At 41.4% G+C, this 26,608-nt stretch overlaps 1 protein-coding gene across 17 annotated transcripts in view; it reads left to right on the top strand.

Annotated features, from left to right (window-relative positions):
• The window catches only part of NRXN3 (neurexin 3), a 1,505,538-nt gene that overhangs the window by 484,224 nt on the left and 994,706 nt on the right, over positions 1-26,608 (top strand). For all 17 annotated transcript variants that reach the window (XR_001145407.1, XR_001145406.1, XM_012724445.1 and 14 more), the window contains 2 exons: positions 12,593-13,031; positions 17,336-17,719. Coding sequence is in view for 15 of the 17 variants with exons in the window: in XM_012724445.1 (XP_012579899.1) it covers positions 12,593-13,031; positions 17,336-17,719 (823 nt within the window). In the remaining 2 variants the exon portion in view is untranslated. The remainder of the gene's footprint in view (positions 1-12,592; positions 13,032-17,335; positions 17,720-26,608) is intronic.

The following is a 26,608-nucleotide window of genomic DNA, read 5'->3' as shown; positions in this document are numbered from 1 at the left end:
AGTCCAAGGGAGATGTGGTAGATGTGGAAGATGTGGGAGAGATCTCTCCTTAGGAGAGATCTGTCATACATTATTGTTTTACCTCCTTGCCTGGACCTGCCAGTATAATCCACAGGTAGCAGAGACTTACTTACCTAGCAACTTCTTGTATAAAACAAGTGGTTGGAGAAGGGATCTTAAAGAGACCTTGATTTATTTTCTGTTGTGTAAAGGTGGGAAAGATGTAATTCTTGAGCACATAGGTTTACAAGCCAGACTTAACCTGCCTTTCATTCTGACTGCACTGACCTTAGGCAGAAATGAAAATCTCTGATTCCTGGTTCCCTTTCCTGTACAATGAGGATGTGGACAGCAGCTTCCACACTTCCAGTGTGCCAGAAGTGATACTAAGTGATACTAAGACTTCAATTACTTAATATTCTAGTCCTCTCAGTAACTTTATGAAGTTAATGTACTACTTTTATATCATTTCAGAAATCTGGACACTGAGGTGCAGAGCAATTAACTATCTGGGCTATACAGCAACAAACAGTAAAGCAAGAATTTGAATTCAAATTGTTTTTAGCAAATGTGTTCTGAACTATAGTTTGTGTTGCTTCTCATTCCTCAGATTATTGTGGGGTCAAATAGGATAGCCAGCTATCCCAAGTGGCCTTGGAAAGCCTGGCCTTCATCTTTATTAAATGTGCCCCATTTTTTTCTCTTAAGAAAAGCATTGTATCTTGAGTTGGGTATTTGTCCCTTGAAAATTAAGCAATTATACATAAAATAGTAGGAAGAATGTTTGGCCCACAAATAAACTTTCCTTAAGTAACATTACCTTCACCACCCTAACCATAGTCACCCCAAGTCTGTGAGGCTGAGGGCTGGGGGGTTAACTCAGGTTCTGCAGATGCACACGATGGAAACCACCACCATGTGGTCTCAGACCTATCACAGGCTTTGTTCCTGTTCATAGCGCAGCAATCTTCCCTGCTTCTGTCCTAGGTAGTCACTCATATTGATCAAACTTCACATGTGAAATTAAAATTACCTTCTATACCTGTTTCATTGGCAGATCTCAGTGTAAGGAGAGAGTGGAGAGTCCACCTTTAAGCTGAGCTTGTGGTATTTTCCATTTGCATTGAAACTTATTTGCTCCCTAAAGGTGACAATGAATTTTGAATCTCTTTAGACACCCCTTAGGCCTTCCCTCCAGCAGTCTTCACTGATTTCTCCCTCTCAAAAAGTTTAATTCATAATCGTTTCCAACTCTCTGCCTATAATTTGGTATCTTATGATAAAAAGTCATTGAAATACATAGAAATGGGCACAATATAAATAAGAGTGAGTCATTGTAAGAATTACATTTGACACCTGAGATCCAAGATTTAGAAGAGCTATCTTTAAATGTTATTTGTGAAATTCATCTCAGATTGGTTTTGCATAGCCTAAGGGACATCTAGTGGTTATGTAGGTCTCTGCAGATTGATAAAAGGTAATGTGAAGTCATAGATACAAGTACGTTCTGTAACCTACAAAGGGAGCTCTTCTAAAGAAGACTGGCCTCGTGTGTTGTGTGACTTTTTATTTTGAAGTTAGTAAAGGTAAATAAACTGTTACAAAAAATCTATTTGAGTCCTGGCATTTCTATCTATATTACTGTCAGTTTGAACCCAGTTTTTATTTGCAATATTTGCATCAGGTTGGAAATGATTCTGTTATCAGCTACCTGCCAGCTTGGCATATTCTTCTACTTTTTCTTACCTCTTCCTCTGATTGCAGAGGGGCTCTTTGGGCCACTTTAAAAACCCATCTGATTAGAGCCTTCATTAGGCTAGAAGCAGAACTACTTAGCAGGCGAGGCAAGAAATAGTTTGTAATTGCTTCTGACAGGCAGAGTTCCTTCTTTGGAAGTTGCTCAGCTATTGAGGAGTCATACAGCTCTGGTTTGCTGGTGTACTTTGGATAAATGAACAAGCTTCACATTGTAGAAGGATGAACTGTAAAATCCATGCATGAACTTGCCTTCTGAGCTTCAGAGCCTTTTTTGGAACTTGGCCATTGGCCAGCAAATGCCACTATCCATGGTTCTGAACTCATTGTTTCTGGCTACTGGACTGCATAGAACACTTGCTTTCTTCATATACTTTTGTGGTTTCCAGTCAGCAATTATGTTTCATTGAATCTTTTTATATTGGATTTCCCCTTTCTCTTTTGCTTTTGGACCTTTCCTATTATATCTCTTCTCTTTCTCTAAAAGCAACTTAGCTGTCTTATTGTAATCTGTCTTCTTTCAGGAAAGTGGGTGGCAGCCAGAAGTTGCTAAGAATGGTCAAAGGCTTCATTGTTGGGAATATATTCTTGCTTTTATTGACTCTGAATATAAATGTTCTGAGGTACTATTTAAAAAGTTCATTGTGTTTTTCTATAGCATTTCAAGTTTCTTTGTCATAAAGAAGTATACAGTGGCCCCTGGCATACTCCAGAATGGGAACAGTATTGTACTGAGCTGTTAGCCAGTCTCTAACAGGATCTTATTAGAATTTGTGAAGGATTTTTGTTGTTTCTTATGTTACTGTTCTACTAAGATGTATGAACTAATGACAGCTGCCTCTCTAGGGCACAGAATTTTCCAGACTGATAACCTTAAAATATAAGCACATTTGCTAAGAATGCACAACAGGAAAAACTCAACTGAATAGTCTGTGTTTCCATCATGTTGTCTTTTGTTAACTAGTACATTAGGTTTCTACCCTTTCATCTTATTGCCATCAAACATACATATAGAGACTAGTATCTGCATAGAGTCCACTTTGACTTACAGGCATCAAGGTATAGACTGTGTGGTCTTCCATGCCCTCCCTCCTATCTGTTCTTCCACATTGTCCTGAAGACATGCATTGACTTTATGTCAGCCATTAGTCTAGGAACTGGGAAACACCGAGAAGAAAAGCACAATTTAATCCACTTGAGAATCTCTCTCTAGTGAGGGAGGTAGATAATTGCAATAAAATATGTTATGTCCTATGATAGCAGTTAGAACATGAAGCTATGGGAGCAGAGAAGAGGAAACCAGCTGTTAAAATGGGTTGAGTAGTTAAGAAGGTTAGAAAAGTCTTTTCAAAGAAGGTGTTAGTTGAACCGTGCCTCTGATGGTAAGAAGTACTTATTTAGATAGAGAATTCAGGTAAGGTTGATTCCTGCAAAATTCAGCAGGGTTTTGGTAAGACTGGTGACAATGAAGTGGGAAATAGATCAGGAAAAGTCTTTTAAGTAGTGCTTAAAAGTTAGCATTTTATTCTGAGGTTGATAGTGAGCCATTCAAGGATTTTTAGGCAAGGAATGGCATATTATCCTCAGGGAAAACAGGGAAATAATTAGAGTCATTTCTAGTCTTCAGAATAAAAATATCAGTGGATTCCTAGTGATTCAGAAAAACACCTTTTAAATTGTGTCACTTTTATAATCAAACTGCTAAAGTCTTCCTTTTTATCCTAATGGCTTCCTCTTTCCCCCAAATGCATAACGTCTATATTTTTAGAGCTTTTCATAATCAGGTACCACCTACTTATCTGATTTTAGTTCCTCTGCTTTGTGACATGTAACATTCACTCTAGTCAGGTTGGTTCCTTTGTCAAATATTCTGAGACAGAAGGAAATGTAGGTGTTCACTGGGTGTGTTTGTTTAGTACATGGGTAAATGCAAGAAGTTAGAATGTGTATTATTGAGCCTTTACTATGTCCCCAACACTTTATTAAACACTGGAAATGAATTGGCTTACCACATCAGAAACACACAACCTCCTTGTTTGTGAAGTTTATACTCTAGAAGTTCATACATTTTCAATACTGGAAAAGCAGAGGAAAGAGAAGTACTAAAGTCAAGCTTCTGATCATAGGCACATGCACATTCCTGCAATAGAATGGCCAACACAACTCATTCCAATTCTGATACAAACTATACCACCCCCTGCAAGCCTCCTCTACCAGCAGCTTTAAGACGTTCTCAGATATTTTCTATGTCTGTTGATGGCATAGTTATAACTCATGCTCCATTGTAAGCTCTGTAATCTGGAACTAAAGCCATAGTAGTTAGTTAACATATTTATATGCATTTTTGTGTGCCACATATTCTAGTATAGGTAGTCAACTAATATTAAGTTGACTTTGGTATTAGGGTATGACAATGATGGGGGGTAAATTCATCTGAAGTTCTAGCTCCTAGTGACTGATGGTAATTCATAGAGCACTGCCTTCAGAAGAAGTCTAAGGCTTCATCTGGGTTATTGGGAGATGGGAAGGAGTAAAATGATATCAGTTACCCATGGATGCCATCTTCTAGGAATGGAGAGAAGAGGCATGTATTTGCCAGTATGTCTCTAAAAGATGGGAGTGCTTGTTATCCAGGTGTGACTAAAACAATCATCTGGCAAACTTTTCTAGATAATCTAGAAGCTTCCTTGGTATGGCCATACATGAAAGCACATGTCTTTATTTCTTTGCCTGAGTCTGTCTATGCCAAATTATTGCTTCATTAACTTAGTAGATACTTAGTAATCTCTGTGAAGATGATAAAACCTGAGTCAGCAAATCTTATTTTATGATAGGCTGAGCCTTTACAGTATCTTAAAATACCCAAGAAGCTTAATTGTCTGAAGTTTCTTCTGTGGGATACATGAACATATGGCAGCCTGTTCCTGATCAGCAGTTTTAATTGCATGAGGGTCCTAACAAAGTTCTCTTTCTCAAGAAGAATAAAATTGACACCTTCACTGTAAATGGTGCCAAGGGTTGGAAATCTTTCTCAGCATCTCCATCTGTAGCTGAACAAAAACTGATCTGATCATTTCCCTTTCACAAAGAACCCATCAGGCAAATGAACGTTTGTCTAAGTTTTGAGAGTAAATGGTAATGACTTGCATTATTAGAAAGACTCAGCTGGCACCTAACGCCCTTTGATTCAAGACAGCAGAGTAACTGAGTTGCTCACAGAGTGCATGTTCTTCCTCACTCCCTTCCCCTTTTCTCCTTCCCACTCCTGCTTGCAAACCTCCATGACTGCTAATTATCCTCAAAAAAGGAGGTAGAAATGGAAGACTTTTGATTCAATATCAGTTGGAATCTTCCCCATTATTCTAGCTTGTGCCCCTACTCTCTTAAATGTGTGACCACAAATCAAAGCCATCCCCAGGTGGCTCTGTTGGGATCCAAACCTCCAGATCCACCAAATGTTGGATCACACAGCTTTTTAGAACTTAATTAATCACCTATATTTTGACACTGGCTTTAAGTTAATCTGGAATCTTTTGACCTTTATTGAGCCTTAGGTCTTAAGGTGTTTTTGATGACCTGCTTACAAGTCAAACTGAGTTCTGATTTTCTATTTCTAGTGCTTCACTTATGTTTTTGGCCGATCCTGACCACTGTTAACAGCCTATAAAGCATGAAAATGGTGCTGTCCATGGTCCCTCGCAGTTGGGACTCTGGGCCCCTGGTTGTACGTCAGCTGCAGCTCAGCAGGCACAGTTAGTTTACTGATGCCTGTTAGCAAGACCACAGATGCAGATGTGACATTGGTCATGCCAAATCATAGGTTCTTCTGACTTTGGAAACTAAGAGGGCCATCTGCTGCCACATTTATGCTTGGACTTCATTGTTGGAGCTTGGTCAGTGGCCCACACTGAGGGGAGAATGATGTTCATGGTAATGAATCCAAAATCTGTCCGTGCATGTGTATAGTGTGTGTGTGTATGTATGCGAAAGAGACACAAGGACAGTCCACCATTAACAAACTTATGCATATTATAAGCATCATACTAGGTGATAAACACATACATATATGACAGGAGTGTGTGTATATGTGTGTGCATGTGTATCTATATCTATATATTAGTTTTTATTTTTACTTTGGAGATGGGAAGTTCAAAGTCCATCATGAGTACCAGCCCTGCCTATCTTTTGAGTTGACCATCAGCTTGGAAATTATCCTTAGAAGCTTTCCTTCCTCTTGGCTCCATGCCAGGTTATATACTGTCTATTGATTTAGTTCTGACTTTCCACAGCAAATAGGAATATTAAATAGAGATAACTGCCATTTATTGAATGCTTATGAAGGGCCAAGAACTGCATAAAGTACTTTTATATATGATAATGTCACCTTATTTATTTCTTGCAACCCTGTAAAGTGAGATTTGTTATTTATATTCTACAGTTGAAGGATCGGAGGCTGAGACAACTTGAACATTTTGCTCAAGGTCACTTAGCTGGCCAGAATGGACCAGGACTCCAGCCCTGGTTAATAGGACTAAACCACTGCCTGGCCTCACCACGTGGGACCCAGCACTTAACTTAATGACAGTGAGAACATGTATTAAGCACCTATATAGAGGGGTGCTAATTCAGATTGTATTAGTTGTAGTGGCAGACTTTTAAAAATTTTTGCTATTAAGGTATTTGAGGTCAGATGAGAGACAGTATCTGTGATAATTTGAAACTAACAAGGTTGCATGTTTGCAGTGACAAGTGAGTGAAACAAAGTTTTCATAGGAGAAAAATTACAGCAGGCTAGAGTCATCGGTTACCAGAGGGGTAATGAGGTAAAATGTGTGTGTGAGTTGTGTAAACACTGGAAGTGAGATTTCTTTCCTAATGCTTTCTATTTACTTATTTTTTACCCTAAGGAAGAATATTAAGAAACAAATAAAATTAGTCCAGAAGTTTATTTAGAATCTCCATCATAGTGAAAGCTAAAGAGAAGAAGCTCATTTTATTGTTGTCTACCAGAGGATTATATTTGTGTGGAAGAATAAATATATCTCTGTCTTTTGCTTGCTTGGTGTAAACTGCCTCATGTTAGGTGTAAGTTTGAAAGACCTTATTGAATATTGTTCTATATCAAGGGGCCCTGAGCTTCCTTCTCAGCATTCTGTATTAGCATATGCATTTGGAGAATGTCCTCCTCCACCCCATATCCTGACCCTTCAAATATCCTGCACTGAGCCTGCTCAAAAACAGTGATGCTCAGTCATTAGTCCTGGGCCTATAAATGATGGTCTATAACCTGGTGGTTTTATTGAAATTGTTTATAGGTAGACCCACAGAGGATTAAAAATGCTTTAGACAAGTGACAAGGAAAAGAGGTGGTGAACCTTCTGTTCCTCAAGAGAAGTCAGAGGCACAGCAGGGCACATGCCCGCACTCCCTGTTCCTTCCAGTTCCCCTGTAGAGCATACAGAGATGTGGCATGTACAAAACCAACCAACAAACAAAACATGAAAATGTGTTCTCAGGAAGCTGAGGAAATAGTAGTCTGGGATTAGATGGTAGAGGAAGAAAATAAATATTTCTGTGAAAAATATTAATTCAGAAGGATACCTGCACCCCTGTATTTATTTATAATAGGTAAGATGTGGAATCAATCCAAATGCCCCAAAATAAATGACTGGATCAAGAAGATGTGGTATAGTTACATTGTGGAATATTATTCAGCACTCATGCCATTTGTGGCAATATGGGTGGAGCTGGATGGGGTCATGTTCAGTGAAATAAGTCAGAAAGAAAAATAAAATGCTAGATGGTTTCATTCTTAGGAGGAATGTAAGATATTAGGGGGAAAAGGTAATTGTAATAAGGTAAAAACCAAAATCAACACTCTAAACCAGAGACATTCTACAGCAGGGAGCAGGGAAATAGGATAAAAACAGGGATGGAAAGAGCACAAAGGACTATGCTGGTGGCACATGGGTGAATTGGTGGTGGGAATCCACAGGGATTACAACAGAGATGAAAAGAAACATACATTGTACAAAAATGAAAAATGATGTAAGACTATATTAAAAATAATTCTGTGAGCTGGAACTTCTTCTATCCCTTAGATTCACTCTTACAGACTGACCATGTAACTTAAGCACCATGGGAGGGTTTGGTGTAAGTCATATAAAATAGATTGGAGTAGTCCCTCCCTCCCTTTCCAGTCTGGGGAGATGGTTTGGGCAGCAAGAGGGGGAGTTGTCCTCATTGGCAGGTATGATAAGGATTCTGGGTTTACCAAATGGTGGAAATCAGCAAGGACTGGAGTAGTCAAGGAAGGCCTATGATGGGCTTAGATATAGTTCTGAGTGAAGGAGCACCATTTGAAGGTATTGGAGAGGATAACCCTGCAATCTGGTAAGCCTGGTGAGCAAAGAAGCAGAAGGGCTAATACCTGAGTTCATGCAGAACCTTACAGGTGGCTCCTGAGAGTGGTGGGGAGTAGGAGTCCCACTGGATAGGACATCGGATAGAAGGGTTGCAAGTCAAGTTGGAGCTGAGTGTGACTTTTGTGCTTACTAAAGGGTTTTATGTTTTATGGAGATGCTTGAGCTATAGGTGAGACTAGAAACAGTCACTTCTTAAGCCTGGTCTGGCTCCTGTTCAGTCTGAGAGATCTGGCTTCAAGTCCTACTATAGGTCTTTAATAGGTAATGGGGACTTGGGAGACCTCTCTGGTCTCCCAGAGAGCATCACTATGAAGCTATCACAGTCACTGTAGCACGAGTTTGATTCCAGGCCAGATAAGTGACCCTCATGGTGCAGCAGACCTCTCCTGACCTGCCTGCTTCTCCCCTCAGCAGTGTATTTCAGTCAATCTGCCTTTCTGCTCCCCACTCTGTCTTTGGTGAATCCTTTCACCCTCCACACCTCTGGCCTGCACCCCAGTTCTGTATGCATAAATAAATTAATATTTAAAAATAAACTAGGCAATGGGATCTTGAGTAGACCCTTCTGAGTCTCATTTCTGTAAAATGTAACTAAAGCCACCTATGTCACTTACTTAATGTAGATGATAAAAAATAGCATTTTGAGGTAGTAGGCTCTCAATGTTCTTGCTCTTACAGCTCGCCTTACTTGTCTTGCTCCTGTGTGACTCTGTGTCAGAGATTATAGAGTCATTGTAGTGTCTCAATAAATAGAGCTAAAGAGTTGTTCCATGAGTCTAGCAGAACTGAGACTGTTCTCCACCTTTTTAATGTCTGGCTTCTAAACAGGGGCTACACGTCTACACAGTAGGGTGATGAGACAAACTTGTCACTCTTGTGACTCTGCCTCTCTGCCTCCCAGGCTGTGTGACACCTTCCCCCATGGGAAGCCATTTCTACGTTGTGTTTAATTGCTCCTCTTTGGGGCAACTTGTCAGCCAAGGCTGCTTTCTGTCCCTTGATGCCACATCTTGTCTTAGTTCAGTCATTAGGCAGTGACTTTGATTTAGCTGAAAGTTGGTGCTTTCAGAGAATGCTGCAGAGACTAATTTGCATTGTCAGGGCATCCAGCAGGGTTGCTTGTCTCCATGTCCTACCCAAGATGCTGACCCGTCTCTGTGTGGCCATGGCTGTGGATCTGCACTAGGCTGGTAGGAGGGGAGATGCGGATGCCGGCAATGGTGTGTCTCAGTTGAGTACAAGTTCCCTCTGAGTACAAGTTTCCTGGACTCCTGGCTTTTCCCTGTGGGTAAGTTAACCTCAGCAGGCTCTTGTCAGTGTGAACCAGTTTAGGATTTTCTATGTTCTCCCATGTGTGACATCCCATTCAATCTTGAAAACAGCTTGTTGGTGTGAGTTGGGGTGGGAGAGGAGATGGCGAGGGCAGATCCTGTAATAGTATTGAGGTTCTCACCTTTGGAAATGAATAAATGGGACTCAGGCAGGTTACACAATTGTCAGTGAGAAAAGTGTTGGCCCTTTGCCCACCACAGGGGAAACTCCATATAAATAGACAATGTCAGGGCTGCAGAGTAGAGGGCTCACCTTTAAAAAGCCTGTGGAGAGAAGCCTGGTTATCTTTGGCCACTTTCTGACCCTGACACTCCTATCTTTACAGAAGCCTGTCATTCTATTCTGTTATTTACCTTGTAACACAGCCTCCGCTGTGGCCCCTTCTCACAGAAGAGTTCTTCCTCCTAGGATGCTGTGTCTCTTAAAGGGTCATTTTCTTTCTTTTATTTTTTTTTTCCCACTTGCTATAAGGATGCCTGGATACTTTTTCATTTACTGTTCAATGGATCCAAACCTCAGTCTTACATAATGCAAATTAATTTAGTATGAATTGCATCAATAATTAACCTTTACAAGGAGCTATAGTCACAGGCATTTAACTTAAATGCAGAGGAAGCTAAAGTTTGGCTGTGACACAGAGTTTGTAAGTGCTGGGGCATGACAGTGGGGGAAGAAGGGAGAAGCTGCCAGTTATTACACGTTTGCTGCTTCTTTTCTTGTTCACTCATGTGATTGCTCAGGATCCCGCAGTGTTTCCTCTTTGTCCATGGTCTATTTAGGGGAGCCAAGATGAAAAAGTCAGCTTTTGAGCTGGATAGTTGGACATGCATGATTTCCCCATGTAATGGTAAATATGAGTTTCCTGGGTGCTGCTGGCGGGGCCTCATTCCGAGCTAAGCACATGGACTCTAGAGCCCAGACCCCTGCAGTCAAGTTCTGCTCTGCTACTAACCAGCTGTTTGACTGTGAGCTGGCTCCTTAACTACTCTCTTTCATGTTTCTGACTCTATAAAATATGGGAAAGATGGTCAGTATCCTAAATGAGTGTTGTAGGTGTTAGAACCTTACCATAGTGCCTGACAGTAGTTGCTCAACAAATGTTTTTAGTAGTAATATTTTCAGTGTTATTGACTGGGGTTAGACCCAGGATCAAGTGCATATAGTAGATAAAGCATTTTCAATTGTTGTCATTAGTTATACATTAAACGGCCTCCAGCTCTGCTTGATTCTGTCCAGGTAGAAGTGGAGAGAAGGAAAATAGTTCTGCAGTTGGAGGTGAGGGGTTAAATGTTATGTCCTGGCATGCTATCTAATTATTATTTTATCATTGGGATGGATTGTAAATTGATTTTCACACTTAAATATTGCAATTTTATTGAATATGGAGGTATTTCATCTTTCTTTCTTGGGGCAGTGGAAAAAATGTGATTCACAATAAGCACAACCATCAACCCCTATAGAACTGATGTTTTAATAACCTTACTGTGTGCTATTTCCAGTGCTTTATAGATACATTTTCTTTACAAACTATACTTTAGTATTATCTTCCCATTTTCAGAAGTAGAAACAGACCCATATAAGTAAAATAACTTTGCCAAGATCACATTGTTTATATGTAGTGGGTATGGGATTGAACCGGAATCTGGAAGTTAGGTCCTGTCTTTGTACTTGAACAAGATAGGGTACAGGACACTACAAAGTAGTTGGCCCAGTATGTACTCAAGTTGTAGCTTCTGTTTTTTTTTTTTTTTTCCCATTTTTCTTTCCTGTCTGTTTTTATACAGATGTGACAAGCTTTGAGAGATCAGAGGATCAATGTCCAGCCTATGGCATTGCTTTAAAATTCAGCTCAACAACAAAGAAACATTTTTAAAATTCTAATTTTTTTTTAAATTTATTTATTTGTACATACAGAATTGGGGTACAGGCCAGAGAACTCAGGGGCGGTGAGAGGCTTCACCAGAGACAGAGTGGGGAGCAGAACAGGCAGATCGACGAAGTACACTGCTGAGGGGAGCAGCGGGCGGGTCAGGAGAGGTCTGCCGCGCCATGTGGTCACCTCCGGGGCAGGCGGGAATCGAACTCATGCGGAAGTGGCCTCAGCTTCTCAGTGCAGTGCTTTAATCCGCTGCGCCACCAGGGAGGGCCTAAAATTCTAATTTTGGAGAACAAGATTAATTCCTGCTTTTACATGCATTATGCCAAGTTTAGAAACTCATAAGAATTTGTGTGTGTGTGTGTTTTGGAGTATTTAATTTTCCCACTCTATATCCATAGAAGACATGTGCAACAGACACAAAAATCACAGAATTCCTTCCTTACCTAGTCTTAATTTTTTCAAGTAATACATTCACAGAAGTTAAAAAAAAGTCTAACAGTGTACAAAGTGAAAACGAAATCTCCTTCCCACCTGTGAATATCAATCCCATGAATTCACTCCTTGTTGATGATTTCATAGTTTGTGTTTTCTTCCAAAGATGTTTTATGAATCTGAGAATATACACAACCCAATACACATTACACACCCCAAAACACACACACTTTAATGCAAGGATGGCACAAAAAGACAGACTCTGTTCTGCTCCTTGCTAGCTCACATAAAAGTATTACTTGGAACACATTCATGTTAAAACATAATGGTCCAGAATGTTTTAAGGGTAGCATAATATTCCATTATACGGATGTAGTAATCTATTATTGATGGTCATTTCGGTTGCTTCTGGTCTCTTGATACCTGAAGACACTTCAGTAACTATCTTTGCCAGTATTTGTCTTGGTGCATCTCAGTCTTGCTGGATTGTTATTTACAAGCTTATGTTGTATAAATTTCTAACAACAAATAAAACTGGCTTGAAGGGAAAAGACAAAAGAAATCTATGACAGACAAAATGAAAAGATAGGGGCTTATTCAGGGCCTGTGTATTTCAAGTATTTCAAGTTCTGTGTCTCATGATCTTCATAATTTCAGATGACCTTGTCTGAAAGCCTCTTCTTGGACCATTCTTCTGGGTTCCCAGTGAGCAATGAAGAGTTACTGTTTGCAATGTTGATTCACATGGCACTTGTTTGGCTTTTGACAGGTTGTTTATAAGAATAATGACATCCGTCTGGAGCTGTCTCGCCTGGCCCGGATTGGGGACACCAAAATGAAAATCTATGGTGAAGTTGTGTTCAAGTGTGAGAATGTTGCCACGCTGGATCCCATCAACTTTGAGACCCCAGAGGCTTACATCAGCTTGCCCAAGTGGAACACCAAGCGCATGGGCTCCATCTCCTTTGATTTCCGCACCACTGAGCCCAACGGCCTGATCCTCTTCACTCACGGCAAGCCCCAGGAGAGGAAGGATGTTCGAAGCCAGAAGAACGCCAAGGTGGACTTCTTTGCTGTGGAGCTTCTTGATGGCAACCTCTACCTGCTGCTGGACATGGGTTCTGGAACCATCAAAGTGAAAGCCACTCAGAAGAAAGCCAATGATGGGGAATGGTACCACGTGGACATTCAGCGTGATGGCAGATCAGGTAGGAAGAGGTGGAGCGGGAGGCTGAGACTAGACGGAAGTCAGACCCCTCAGTGTCTCCTGACCGTTTTTATTTTCCCGTTGCACAGACAGGCTTGTTAATTCTTTTGCTGTCTCTTTAGTGGTGATTGTAAGGTTATGTTCCGCAAGCGCTGTCTCAGCTGCGACTCACGTTTTCGACTTCATCTCCCTGTCATTCACTGCACAATTGGCTCATTATGGTCCAAGATCCTGGAGCTAAGGATGATTTTACAAGTAGCATTTCCACTGCCACCAAAAAGACTCTCATGCCATTGGTGTGATGATTTCTTCCCCCTCCCTCATTTTTTTCCCTTTTCCTCATCACCATGGAAACTGATTGTGACATCACAGATGCTGCATTATGTGATTACTCTGTAGGATAAGCTTCACTGTGAGCGAGTTTATGCAACACTACACTCTTCAATAATTGGCAAGATTCCTGTTGCAGGAAAAAATTATGACAAGAAAGGAAAAGGAAAATTGATTTTTCCTGAAGTCATGTTCAATTTAAAGCCTTCCTTTGGTGTGAAAGCCTATATTTCACTCTTTGCTCAACCTCACTAACTCTCCCTTCCTCTTCATAACCTTTTACATTTGGTTTAAATGGCTTGGCTTAAATGGCTTTGTTTGTTTCTGCAGCCGCAGATCAAACAAGCTCGCCTGGAGCAGTACATAGCTACTCTGGAATAGTAACAAAGGGAGGGGGTGGGGAGAGCCACAAATAAAAAATCTGGCTTTTTAGAATGCCTGAACAGTCAGCCTAGCTTGCTATGGACCATGTGGCAATGAAGGTCACATTCTTCCATCAGAAAGGGAATTTCACCCAGACCAATAATTAGAGCATTTGAGTTTCACACTCACTTCCTGGCTCTCCCTGTACATAGTATTGTCTTAACAAGAGCCTTGTCTATATTTGAGATGCTTTCAAAAATTCTTTCTCTTTGTAAACACAAAAAGTCTTGCATTTGGACATTTTCTCTCTAAGTGCATTTGGCCAATAATAAAAAGCAAGAGGTTCTGCCAGAAGACTTCAGCCAGGAGTTGCTAAGCCTCAGTGGGATGGCTTTTCTGTATGATTCTAGAGCTGGAGGGAAGGTGGAGCTCTGCAGTCTTGCCCTTTGGAGAAACTGAATGGGATCTGGGAAGAGAACAGATGGGAAAAATTGCAGCTCTAGCTGGTTTATTGCCCAGCAGGATGCTTTATTGATTATCTGAAACCTGATCACAATCAAAAGGGTTCAAATCAGATGTTCTTGATGAGCAAGAATGAGCACATTGTGCTTTTTTTTTTTTAAATGATATCACAGGTTATCTTTACATCATTTTGTGTCTTTTTCCATCCCTGTGGGCTTCCTTCACCAATTCACCTGTGTGGATCACCATAGTCCAGTGCACTTCCCTTCCCTCCCTCTATTATATGCTTTTTTTTTTTTAATCAGAAAGATACATGCAGGAAGAAAATTTCTCTGAAGGCCAAATCTTCCTCTAAGTTGATGCATAAAATGTTAGTAGGGCATACCCAAAAAGCTGTATGAGAAGTACATAAGAAATGTCCTTGTTGATTAAGACCTTAGATTTTGGGTCCTTGGGTTTTGGTCATGATTGATGGGCTTCGTGATTGACTGATCCCTTGACACCTGGAAAGTTACTTGTGTCACAGGCAGGTTAGAACATGTAAAATTGCCATATAACCATTTCTGTTTATTCTCCATGTGAATTGCTTTTCTCAGATAGGACAGTTATTTTGTTTTGTTAGAACCAGCAGTAGACCCATCTTTGGCAAATATGTAGTGGCCCTCATCCTTGAGCGATATATTTTGAATTACAGTGGATGCCTGAAATTCTGGACAGTCCCAAACCTGACATATACTGTATTTTTCCCTATACATTTATAGCTAGCACAACATTTGTAAATTAGGCACAATAAGAGATTAACAACTCTACCTAATATTAAAATAGAATAATTTTATAGTGATAGACTGCAATGAAAATTATATGAATGTAGTCTCAATATGCCTTATTTTACAAAATATTTTTGACCACAGTGAGCATGGGTAACTGAATCCAGTAATGTGTAACTATAGATAAGGGAAAAGTACCTGTTTGGATTTCAGAAGATTTGAATTTCATATGTGGGAACTAAGGATTGGCTATATTTTGAAGTTTGCCAAATTTGCTGAAAGCTTACAAAATTGATGAGTAAACACATAATTGTTCCCGTAGAAGCAACATAATATAAAATTGTGATATGATGGACATAACTTCACTTCTTCATGAGGATATTTCCTGGTGTGTTGTTTTCAGCTGTAAGCCTGTATTAATGTGAGCTGTTATAAAAGCTTCTCCAGTGGATCTGAGCACAGTACCTCCTTCCCTGCTCATCCTAAAGCATATAACTGAGAGGTGATTGGGAAAAACTCCCCAAAAGTGGGGTTTATTTTTTTAAATAAATCTGCTGTAGCCAGACACTCAGAAGATAGTTTGTCGGGTTGTCCTTAGGTTATGTTTAAGGCCCCCAAGCTTCAGTCACTTCGAATCCTGTTCCTGTTTGTCAACAGATGCTTCTCCCCAGTATTTACATTCAAGTAGCTCTGTGCACCTGCAGAGAGAAAAAGAAGCAAACTGTGCAAGAGAGGAGAGACAAACCCAATGTCCACATTTGTGAAACTGAGGAAATACTGACCCTGCCTCACCAAATTGTGTTGAGGTCAAGTCCAAGACTTCAACACATGAAGTCTATAAATGAAGGTTAGGATATTGCTAGTATTAAGTAGGTATTTAGTAGATCAGAAACCAAGAGGAGAGGGCAGATTTGCCAAGGAGGGACTTTCTAGGGGAGCACAAATAGGAGCATGCTCTTTGTCTTTGCCTTCCCAGAGGACCTTGATGCCTGTTCTCCTGTGTTAACTTTGTCACTTGCATGTATGTCACACTGTTGATTTGTGAGCCCGTCTAGTTACCCCCTTCATAGCTGAGGGACTTGAGACTCAGACAGAAGTGAAGTTTGATTGAGGGATGGTATGACTCAGTTATTTTGGTACCAAGAAAGTACTTAAGAATTCTAAATAATTTCAAATTGTCTGACAGGATAGTTAGATGTTTCCTTGATTTTAAAGTTTAGGAAAAGGAACTGTAAGGTGGCTCAAGGACTGAGCCTATATCCAGACTCCCTGTTCCTGAGTCTCCGAATTGGGCTCTGGGTTACTTCTTTTATGATCTCACACTCTCTGTGTTCTCTGACCTTATTGCCTCACTCCTGCTTGCCTGGTGCACTCTAGCCACTCTCCTGTCTACCCCAGGGCCTTTGCAGGTGCTTTTCCTTCTGCTTGGCATGTTCTTCCTCTAGACTTTGTTTGGCTGGATCCTTCTCAACATTCTGGCTTCATTTTACCTGTCACCTGCTTAGAAAGACCTTTACCAGCTGTACACTTGAAGTATAACCCATAGTCTGTTTTTAGGGTGCCCAATTTGCTCTTTTTAGCATCTGCCATTAGCTAATTTGTCTTGTTTATGGGGTAATGTGTCTATTTTTTTTGTCCCTCTGTTCTGGAACATCAGCTCCCTGAGAGCAGGGCATGCTTGCCAAGTTTAGGTGTTCAGTACATATTTGTTAATTGAGTAAATAAAGAAATATATTTCAATGAAGATTTCACAAAAGCAATGTTTCAACTATTCTGTGGCAGGGCTGGAAGCTAATGCCAACAGAGAAGCTGTCAGTGCTTAGAGGGAGACAAGTGTAATTCTCTCTTTTTGGGGCATTGATGCAGACACAGCCGCACCTACAGAGCAGAGTATGAGGCAACATAAGATCCAGTCATCATTACCAACCTATGAAATGGGCACAGTTAATTTCCCATTTTACTGATGAGGCTATAAAGACCTCCAAAGGTGAGGTCACTTCCTTGAGGTTATGCAGCTAGTACTTGGCAGTACTTGGGTATAAACACAGATTGGCACTCAGCAGCTCTCAGCCTGGATGGCACATGACCTATCAGTCAAGACTTACAAATATAGAGATAGGAGGTACTAGGCTAGGGAATGTCCCTAAATCTCTTGTGGCCCAGGCTGTCTTAGTAGAAATTGAAAACTCTGTGTTATCCTTACCAATGTGCAGCCTTTCATCCTGAACTAGCATTGTTCTCTCCTGTCCAGAGGGACTGCTCTTAGATATCACCTCTCCTTTAGTGGTGGGCTAACAGCTTCACCCATTTCATTTGCAAATTAGGTGCATAAGGGGGGCTGAGGAGGCTGTGGGCTGACCCTGTGTCCCTGTTGCCATCCCAGGTACCATATCCGTGAACAGCAGGCGCACGCCTTTCACCGCCAGTGGGGAGAGCGAGATCCTGGACCTGGAGGGGGACATGTACCTGGGTGGACTGCCAGAGAACCGTGCTGGCCTCATCCTCCCCACCGAGCTCTGGACCGCCATGCTCAACTATGGCTACGTGGGCTGCATCCGAGACCTGTTCATCGACGGGCGTAGCAAGAACATCCGGCAGCTGGCGGAGATGCAGAACGCAGCGGGCGTCAAGTCCTCCTGTTCACGGATGAGCGCTAAACAGTGTGACAGTTACCCCTGCAAGAACAACGCCGTGTGCAAGGATGGCTGGAACCGCTTCATCTGTGACTGCACCGGCACCGGCTACTGGGGCAGGACCTGCGAGAGGGGTGAGTGGCCCTGTGGGCAGCATGCTGGGGCTTATAGAGTGACTGGAGTCCTGCACAGTCAAGCCTTTGGGCCTATCTGTGCTTGCTTTCTTCTAGAAAAGGGTATTCTCGTGTTCAATGCTTTCCAGATCTGACAGGTTAAGTTTGAGTTGAGGAAGAGAACTTTTAAATGAATCTCCCCCTGTTCATCTGTTCATGATACATTTTTGACTAAGTATCAGGCATCTTCTATCTAAAGAAGGTGGATACTTTTCCCTGAGGATTTTAGGTGGGCAAGTCAGCTGATTATTTCATTCATTCACTTAACTCCTGATGCTTCGTGTTTCCTACATGCTCAATCTTGGCTAGGCTTTACAAATACAGTCTGAACAGAACAGACACAGTTTTGGTCTTCTAGACAGCCTTGTACCTTCTGGAATACTTAACCAGTCATTAAGAATTGTAAACACAGCCAAGAGGCAGTGCTGGTTGATAATATGAACTTGGGGCCATGTTCTGGTTGACAACATGAACATGGGGTGACCTGACTCTCATGAATTGTGTACACTGTATCAAGATAATCAATGATTTTGAATTTGATTTACTTTTCTGAAAATGGTGATAATCAAGAACCTCCCTCACTAGATATTGATGAAGATGGAGTCAGTAGGTTCCTGGACTGTAATCAGCATGTCTTAAATGTTAGTCATTATATGGGCATAATGAAAGTACTGAGGTTCTTTTGCCCAGGAACTTAACTTACCATAGGGGCTCATAGGAAGCTTCTGCAAGGAAGAAATAGGAAAGCTGAGGCTTGAGGACTGAGTAGGAGTATTCTTGGCAAAGAGGTTGGAGGAAGTCATGTGTCTAAGATAGTAAGGACAGTGTGTGGCAAGACACAGATGTGAATAATAACACCACAGTTGAGGAACTTAACAAAGTCCAGAATCGACTGGAATATACAGTGGGGAAAGAGAATGAGAGGTAGCTGAGGAGGTGGTGAACAAACTGCAGCCACTTTAGGGCCACTCTGGGAAGATCCCTTCTGCATTTTCCATGTTTGCCTCTTACATTTACACTGAATTCAAAGTGGGGACAAAGGGCAGAGAGAATGGTAAACAAAGAGATAGCATGAAGACAAGGAAACTTCATAAGCGCTTTTCAAATTATAGCTTTTCTTGTTCTTTATTATGCCAGGCATACAGACTCCAACTGACACTCCTTGAGTTGTCAGCCTATTTTATATGACAGGATCATTTGCATAATTATCTTTTTCTTTTTTCTTTTTTTTTTTTTTTTGCTGAGAGCATAGCTCTAGGGCTTTGAGGATATTGCATCTATAATCGATATATTGCCTGCTCTCAAGAAGCTTATAATTTATTTTGCTGAAGATCTAGACATCCATGAGATGCTACAAGGCAGCAGCATGCACTCTGTTGGTGAACTGGACCAGGAAGAAATGGATATTCAGAGAAAAGAGGCCTTTTTTTGAAGAAAGACCTGCAGCGTCTTCTCTCTATAGATTGCCAGTGGCTAGAATTGTCTGTGGAATCGATGTCTAGTGATGAGGGTGGGATCCTAGACCCTGGATCCTGGACCAGAAGCTGTATGAGCAGCAAAAGGAATACTTTTGTGAGATCAACTGCATTGTTAGATAAGGTGTATTTCAGATAGCTACAACCCCCTCCTTATATTTGGACCCAACTGGATAGTGGACACTGGGAAGGATGAGAAAAAGAGAGCTTTCTTGGAACTTACGGGATTTAAATTCAGATCCACTGAATTTTCAATGCAGCAACAACTAGAACATGAGCTAAGATGAGGAGGAAGCCATCTGGAATAGACATAGGCCATGTGGTGCTGGTCTGTTAACTCCTAAGTAAATGCATTCCAAATCTCTTTGTTGGGTAGAATACCCTTGTGGTGGTTTGGAGGTATAAAAGTCATTTAAGTTTTGAGATGTATGAGATGCATTAAATTTTAGAGCAACCCAGACAGACCTTTCATTGTCTACAATGGTAGTAAAAGGATTGAATGTCACTTCAGGCATCTCACTTCTTCATCTTGGGTCTTCACAACTCAAGGAACTGGTGGTTGGCTGGAGACAGGCAGAAGTGACTGTAGCGGACTCTGCAAGGTGTCTTGGAGCTCACCTAGTCCAAGGGCAAATCACGGGAGCTGGTCCAAGATTTGCCAAGTACAATGAAAGTCACTGCACCTTTTACATTGTCACTTCTGACTAGTCATTAAAAGCAGCTGATTGGGGATATATGAGGGAAAATTATTCCTGTCCAGTGCAGCCAAGAATCATCCATCCTGGTCAAATGAGAAGGAGCCTAGCAAATTTAAGACATTTGATCTATACGTTGTTCAAATTCCAGACGGTTCAACTGATGGTGTTGTTCTCCCGCTAATTGTTTTTTGGCCTTTTATTGTTCCTGACACCATGTTCAGAATGAATCAGTGGAGTATAAAAATGATAGGACTCTACTGAGCTTGGCAAGAAAATAGAGCTTTTCAATGTGATTGCTTTTTCTTTATTGAAACTGATTTCTCAATAGAGATATTTTGAGTCCCTTTTACTTATTTTTATATATTCAACAGATATTAAAGGTTAGAATGTTTCAGGTGCTGTGTTAGATGCTGGCAATGAAAGAAAACACACAGCCCTGAGTTTGATCATGGAATGTATTGTCCTTCCAAGGAAACAATGGGAAATGTTCTAATGTGTGGTAGGTATTACACTGGATGTCTCTTAGAATAGTAGAGAAGACAAACAAGAGAAGCCATGTCTATATAAGGAAGGGGTGATGTTTGGAAGAAAGGGTCCCAAAGTTTCTTGGGTTATCTTATCTCTTATTTCTAACAAAACATGGCCTGTACTTTGACCCTCCATATCCTGTATAGACACTGCTGAAGCTGGATGAAGGAAAGATGTTTATTAGCATTTTTTTTTATAGGAACATGATCACTTTTGGGTCCGGTAATGCTGTCCTACCCGCACCCCCGCCCCATAATACCATCAACCTGGTGATGGTCAAATGTGCTATCATCACTTTTTTTTCTTGGAATCATTAGCCTGAAGTCTAGAATTGATCATTTGAATGAAATGAGACAAATCTAACGCAATACTAAGACTATGTTTCCCAAGAAGCCCCAGTGGTGTCCTGTTTTGGGGCTGCATTACAGGGCCCATCTCTTGCTCTCACTGGTCCTCAGTGGGGTTGGTGGTGTTAGGAAGGAGTACTTGTTTACACTGGGGAAAACAGGTGGAATGCTAAAAACTGATATTTGGAAATACAACAGAGTTGGGGGTGGCCCAGGCCAGACTCTAAGTCAAAATAGTCTAATACCTCAAGCAAAGTGAACAAGCAAATCAGTTTAAGGAACCATTTCTAAGTCACAGTTGTCTATCAAAGACAAGGGCACTGGAGACTAAGGTCAGCTTTTGTGAATATCTTTCTCTGGCAATAGAAGTGGAAGCCTCTTGCCTGTGCCCTCACAAGAGAGCTTGCACTACCTGTGAAGAAGAGCAACTCCTAATCCTGACATCTGGCAATGGCTTGCTGTCATATGGGCATTTTTTAGCAGTTCTGTTGCTATTCTAGGAAGATATGCATCTTCCCATCCTGACTGTTCAGCTCTAGCTACTTTATTTGTTATCCAGAGTGATGTGAGAGACATTCTTATGACCAATAAAACAAAGACCTGTTTTAGCTACCATATGCCATCAATTTGGTTGAAATGTTTTAAGTGGCTGAAGGCTACCTGCCATCCTGTGAAGCCCTATTGTACACAAGAGATATTCTAGATCATCTTGAGTCTGTGTCTCTTCGTAGAAAAGGTGATAAGTTGACTGGCACCACATAAGCACGTAAGATTCTTCTTGCTAAGAAAGTCAAACTAGTTGATTCTCAGTAAATGGCATCATTGGTGTCCTTCAAATATTCTTTTTTTCCCCCCATCACTTTTAGTTCTATTTATCTCAGCATGTTTTTACAAGTTCCTTATCTGAAACCCATCCTCAGTCTGCTTGCTTCTAGCCCTCCCCTTACCTCCATCACACCAAGTCAACCTGCTATGATTCTTCATTGTGCAACTAGATAACCTGTAATCAATATTATTATAAGAACTAAATTCACTGTGTGCCTTCATTAAAGCATGAGAGTTGAGTTATTGAAATGTACACATACTCAACCTCAAGTAGTTTTAATTTTAGTGGGTTTTGGTTCTCAAAATTTTAGGAAATAGTTATGATATTTCTTTGGAATTAATGTCAGTGTTAACTTAGAGATTTCATGATAGGCCTCTGGCTCTTTCTGTCCAGACTTGGTGAGTTATGTGGTAAAGATGCAAATTTGTAGCAAGACATGGTTTCTGTTCTCCTTGAGTTCACAGCCCAAAAGAGGGGAAAGAGAAGTCATCTGCTAAGTTGAGTACATCTACCAATGCCAGTGAGTCAGGCAACATCACAGGAAAGAGTTGATAATTCGTAAGTAGAATATACCCAGAATGCCATGCCACTTTATAATTGGCTCTGGATCACGGAGCTCTGCTCAGACTGACTCACTAGTGTGGAAGCAAAGACATCCTGGCTTATAAGGTCAAGTAGAATAATGTAAGTTGTCATCATTAAGGAAGCCCCCAACCCCAGGGATATCCAGACTCTTTATTTCGACGTGTGACCTTGAAATTCTTAGTTGGATTTTTGGCTTCTCTGTTCTGAAAAATAAAATGAGGCAATTGTGTTTCATGCTGCCTCTGGGCTCTTCCAGTCCTAAAGCTCTGTGGTTCTCAAATGTCATCAGCTTTGGCAGTATCTTTCCTTGTCCCAAGTGGAGGGTAAAGGAGAGTGAAGGGCAGGACGGGACTGAGAGTCCTTGTTCCTTGCAGTCTGCAGGACTGTCTAGGTTAGGAGTCTGGCTTAGTTAAATCTGCACTGCAATGAACTTGTCTCTTCCCTGATTCATTACCTAATAAAATGAATAAATTGATGTTATGGGTGTACTTCAGGTGGTGATACCTAGTTTTTAATTGATGGATTAATGAATAGCGTCTTGGATTGCTTAAGAACAATAAAAGGTGACCTCATTTTCAGGCCTTTGTTTACCCCCCTTTGATGTGTAATGCCATGTATTAGAGAAAGGGTTTCCCACAAAAATACAATTCATCGACCCTCCCTGGTGGTGCAGCGGGTTAAAGCACAGCACTGGGAGGCTGAAGCCACTTCTGCATGAGTTCGATCCCCACCTGCCCCAGAGGTGACCACATGGCTCGGCAGACCTTCCCTGACCCTCCCGCTGTTCCCCTCAGCAGTATACTTCTCAGTCGGCCTGTTCTGTTCCCCACTGTTTCTGGTGAATCCTCTCGCCACCCCTGTATCTCTGGCCTGTGCCCCAGTTCTGTATGCAGAAATAAATAAATCTTTAAAAAAAAATACAATTCATCATCATAAACTCAATTATCCGCATTTTTTTACATGTTGATTCTTACTCATGCACATGCATCACTGTGAAGCCATAGCAGTGCTAGACTTAGCCTCTTCTTTCTTCTCTTCCTCTTCACTGCATCCCTTTTCCACAGACCCAGGATTGTACAGTCCTAGCAAACTGTCCCAGTGTCCAGGAACTCTTCTAAATATTATTCACCCAGGTCAGGGTTGGAGATAGCTCTGAACACAGCTGATGCTGTTACCCTAGAGAAAAGAGCGAAAGAAATGGATTCCAGTTGTTCTAGATACTTGAAGTTTTGGGGATCTCAGGAAGATGAGCTAAGGATTTTGGAAATTTTTAAAAAATGCATAGCTAGGCCTGTGCTCAGCCTAGAAAAGCAAGGATTAGTATTCCAGGGCAGTACATGACAGCTGCTTAGAACCACGTCTCTCCTGCTCACTACTGTGGTTCTGTCAAACGCCGGGGCCTGACTGCTGCACCGCACACTCAGTACTGTCTTTGTTAGAAGCTTAACTGCTACAGACATCTGCCCTTTATGGCGGCAATAAATTGAGGTACTGCTAAATGAAGAGAAGCAAGTGCTTTGTAACTCAAGGGGATTGTCATAGCTTTTTCTATTGTCTCTGACATTGTGTGTCTTTTCGCAGATAGATGGATCCATCTTAGCTCTAGTCTAACTGAAAGGAAAGTTAGAGGATCGACTATTTATTGAGAAATGATGTGTCTGCTCTATAGTTAGGTCTTTAATATGCATTGGACCTTTTAAATTTCATATCCACTATGTAGACTTCATAATGTTGGCCTCACTTTCTTAAGGAAGAAATTAAGGGCCTGTTTAATTCATTCTTAAGCATGTATGGGGACTTTGGAGTATGAGGCATTGATGGTAGCGCCCCTCGTGAACTCACCAATGTCTCTGATATCCCTGGGAGGTAGGATATAATGTAGGGAGAAATCTGTGTGATGCTGGAGCTGAGGCTTGAAGGAGCAAGTCTTTAGGTAGGGCAGGGAAGGTCCTCTAGGCAGAAAGAACAGGTATACACAAGTAACTTAGTATATAAACAGGAAGCCATTCCTTGGAGATGGATTTTACGACTTGGGGAGTGAGGAGAAGGGGTTGAAGGGATGTTTTAAAAGGTGTGGCTTGAAGGGGCAGGGTATTGTTTGCTCTCCCAACAAGTTAGGACTTATGTTACAGGAGGTGTTGGGATAGCAAGGTCAGATTATCCTGTGGCAGAGGAGGAAGATACATGGGAGGCCACAACCAGTGTGCATCAGTTCACTTGCTTTAGTTCTGAATTAAAAATAATCCTAAGTGAGGTTGGGAGAGTGGAGGTTGAGTTTGGGGAGCAATGTTGATAGTATGCAGTAGCTAAATGTACTCAGCTAACGAGTGAGCCCAGACTTGATAAAAACAAGGTTTGCTTATCAGAGCTCTTATTTCTTCCATGTGTTACTTAGTCTTCTCACATCCGCTGTACATTCCTGAGAGGAATGGAGCGAGCCAGTAACCCTTAAGGAGATGTGTAAAATGCCTTAGAGTTACAATATTTATCTTGTATAGGAGACCAAGGCTCGGGTATTTTTCTAGCACAACTATCTCCACCTACAAATTTAGATAAGGACACAGAAGCCACTAAGAAAGAAGTGAATTTCCCAAAGAATAGAACATACTATGCTTAGCCCTCCATTTGGCTCTCCAATAGTTGGATTAAAAAAAAAAAATGTACAAGTTGTGTCTGCCTATTTTGTGAAGATATTCGTGTCCCCATAACCCACTGAGTAGAAGATTCACGGCTTTTTAGCAAATACAACTATCAATCTCCAGTCATTTATTCGTACTGGTAATTTTTTATTTCAAATGTTGGCATTTGCTTTGGAGAGAAGCGAGAGGACTTGTACACATTTCTCTCTCTTTCACCACCTATCCCATCTTCCTCATAATTGTCAAATAAATCTAATCCAAACAGAGGGGATTTCAAAGTGACATGTACAACTGAGACATAGGGCTGGAAAGCCTCGGTGTGAAGGGCTCTTGGTGGGCCCCCTGCTGTGGGCTGCTGGACAGCTATTTCCCCAGAAAGGAGATGCAATCTTTCTTGGAGAAGATCATTTCATGCTTCTTAGCATGTTTAACCTTCATAGCAAGTCATTCTCATCAAAATGACAAACCCCAGCAGAGTCTTTTGAGATGACAATAAATCAGAAACCTTATGAAATCCATGGGATTTGCCTGCTCCCCCCTGTATTCCCTCAGGGAAAGAAGGCTGTGTGCCTTTCAGATTTCAATCTCGCAGACCCCTTGTCTGGCGCTGCCTGCTGTGGCCCACTGGTATTTGAATATTGTTTCCGGTGGTTGCTCAGGACCATATACAATAACTAAGGCCAGTGCTTGCTTTATCTCCATCAGCAGTGTTGTCAAGAAAAGCAACTGCTCTGATGTGTGCTTAGTTGCATTCTTCCCATCTAAAGCCTGCTTTTCTGGGTCTAAAGATAAGTGGCTGGCACTTAATGTCACCACACGTGGTGGTGGCAGGTATAGCTTCCAGGGACCTCATCTCAAGCGAGCTGTGTCTCTGCCTTTCGTCCCACGGCTTGCTCTGCAGTGAAACTTCCTTCAAAAGCAACTCAGTTTCTCCAGCCATTGTCCTCTTATGGAAACCTGCAAAGCCAAAGCCTTGCTGAGAGCCATAGTAAAAGGAGAAAGGACTGATGAGCACCAGTTCTGTATGCTGTGCAGTACAGGTGATAATATTTATCGAAGGTGGGGTGGGTTCTTTCATCAGAATTTCCACATTCTTTTTTACATTTGGAAAGCACCTCATAGATTTTTGAGTTTCATTTAATATCTGATGTATAATCACCTTTGCTCTAATTCTCAAAATGTATGGACTCTATGGGAACATTTGCTGTTTCCATGTGCTGTTCGATTATAAATGCTTAGCAGTGGTTTGCTTATTTATTTATTGCAATAACTGTAAGATAGATGCTGTTTTTTATTTATTTTTTTAAAGATTTATTTATTTGTGCTTACAGAACTGGGTACAGGGCAAAGGTGCAGGGAAAGTAAGAGGATTCACCAGAGACAGAGTGGGAACCTGAACAGGCAAATTGATGAAGTACACTGCTGAGGGGAGCAGCGGAAGAGACAGGAGAGGTCTCCTGCACCCCATGGGTCACCTCTGGGGTGGAGATTGAATTTGCTTTGAAACTGCTGCGGCTAGCTTACAGTGCTGTGTCCTAACACATTGTGCCTCCAGGACGGCACAACCACTAGATGGAAAGATGGTTTCCAATGCCAGGGACCTTTAGGGACCTTTGCAAAGCAGGTAGTACCTTTTTTTTTTTTTTTAAGATTTATTTTATTTGTGCATACCGAACTGGGTACAGGCCAGAGGCTCAGGGGCTGGAAAGGCTTCACCAAAGACAGAGTGGGGAGCAGAACAGGCAGATCGAC

This window comes from Condylura cristata, unplaced genomic scaffold (genome assembly GCF_000260355.1).
Source record: "Condylura cristata isolate star-nosed mole 26May11 unplaced genomic scaffold, ConCri1.0 scaffold00013, whole genome shotgun sequence".
NCBI lineage: Eukaryota > Metazoa > Chordata > Mammalia > Eulipotyphla > Talpidae > Condylura > Condylura cristata.
The sequence above is the reverse complement of the archived record's forward strand: the minus strand, read 5'-3'. Positions and strand labels throughout refer to the sequence as shown.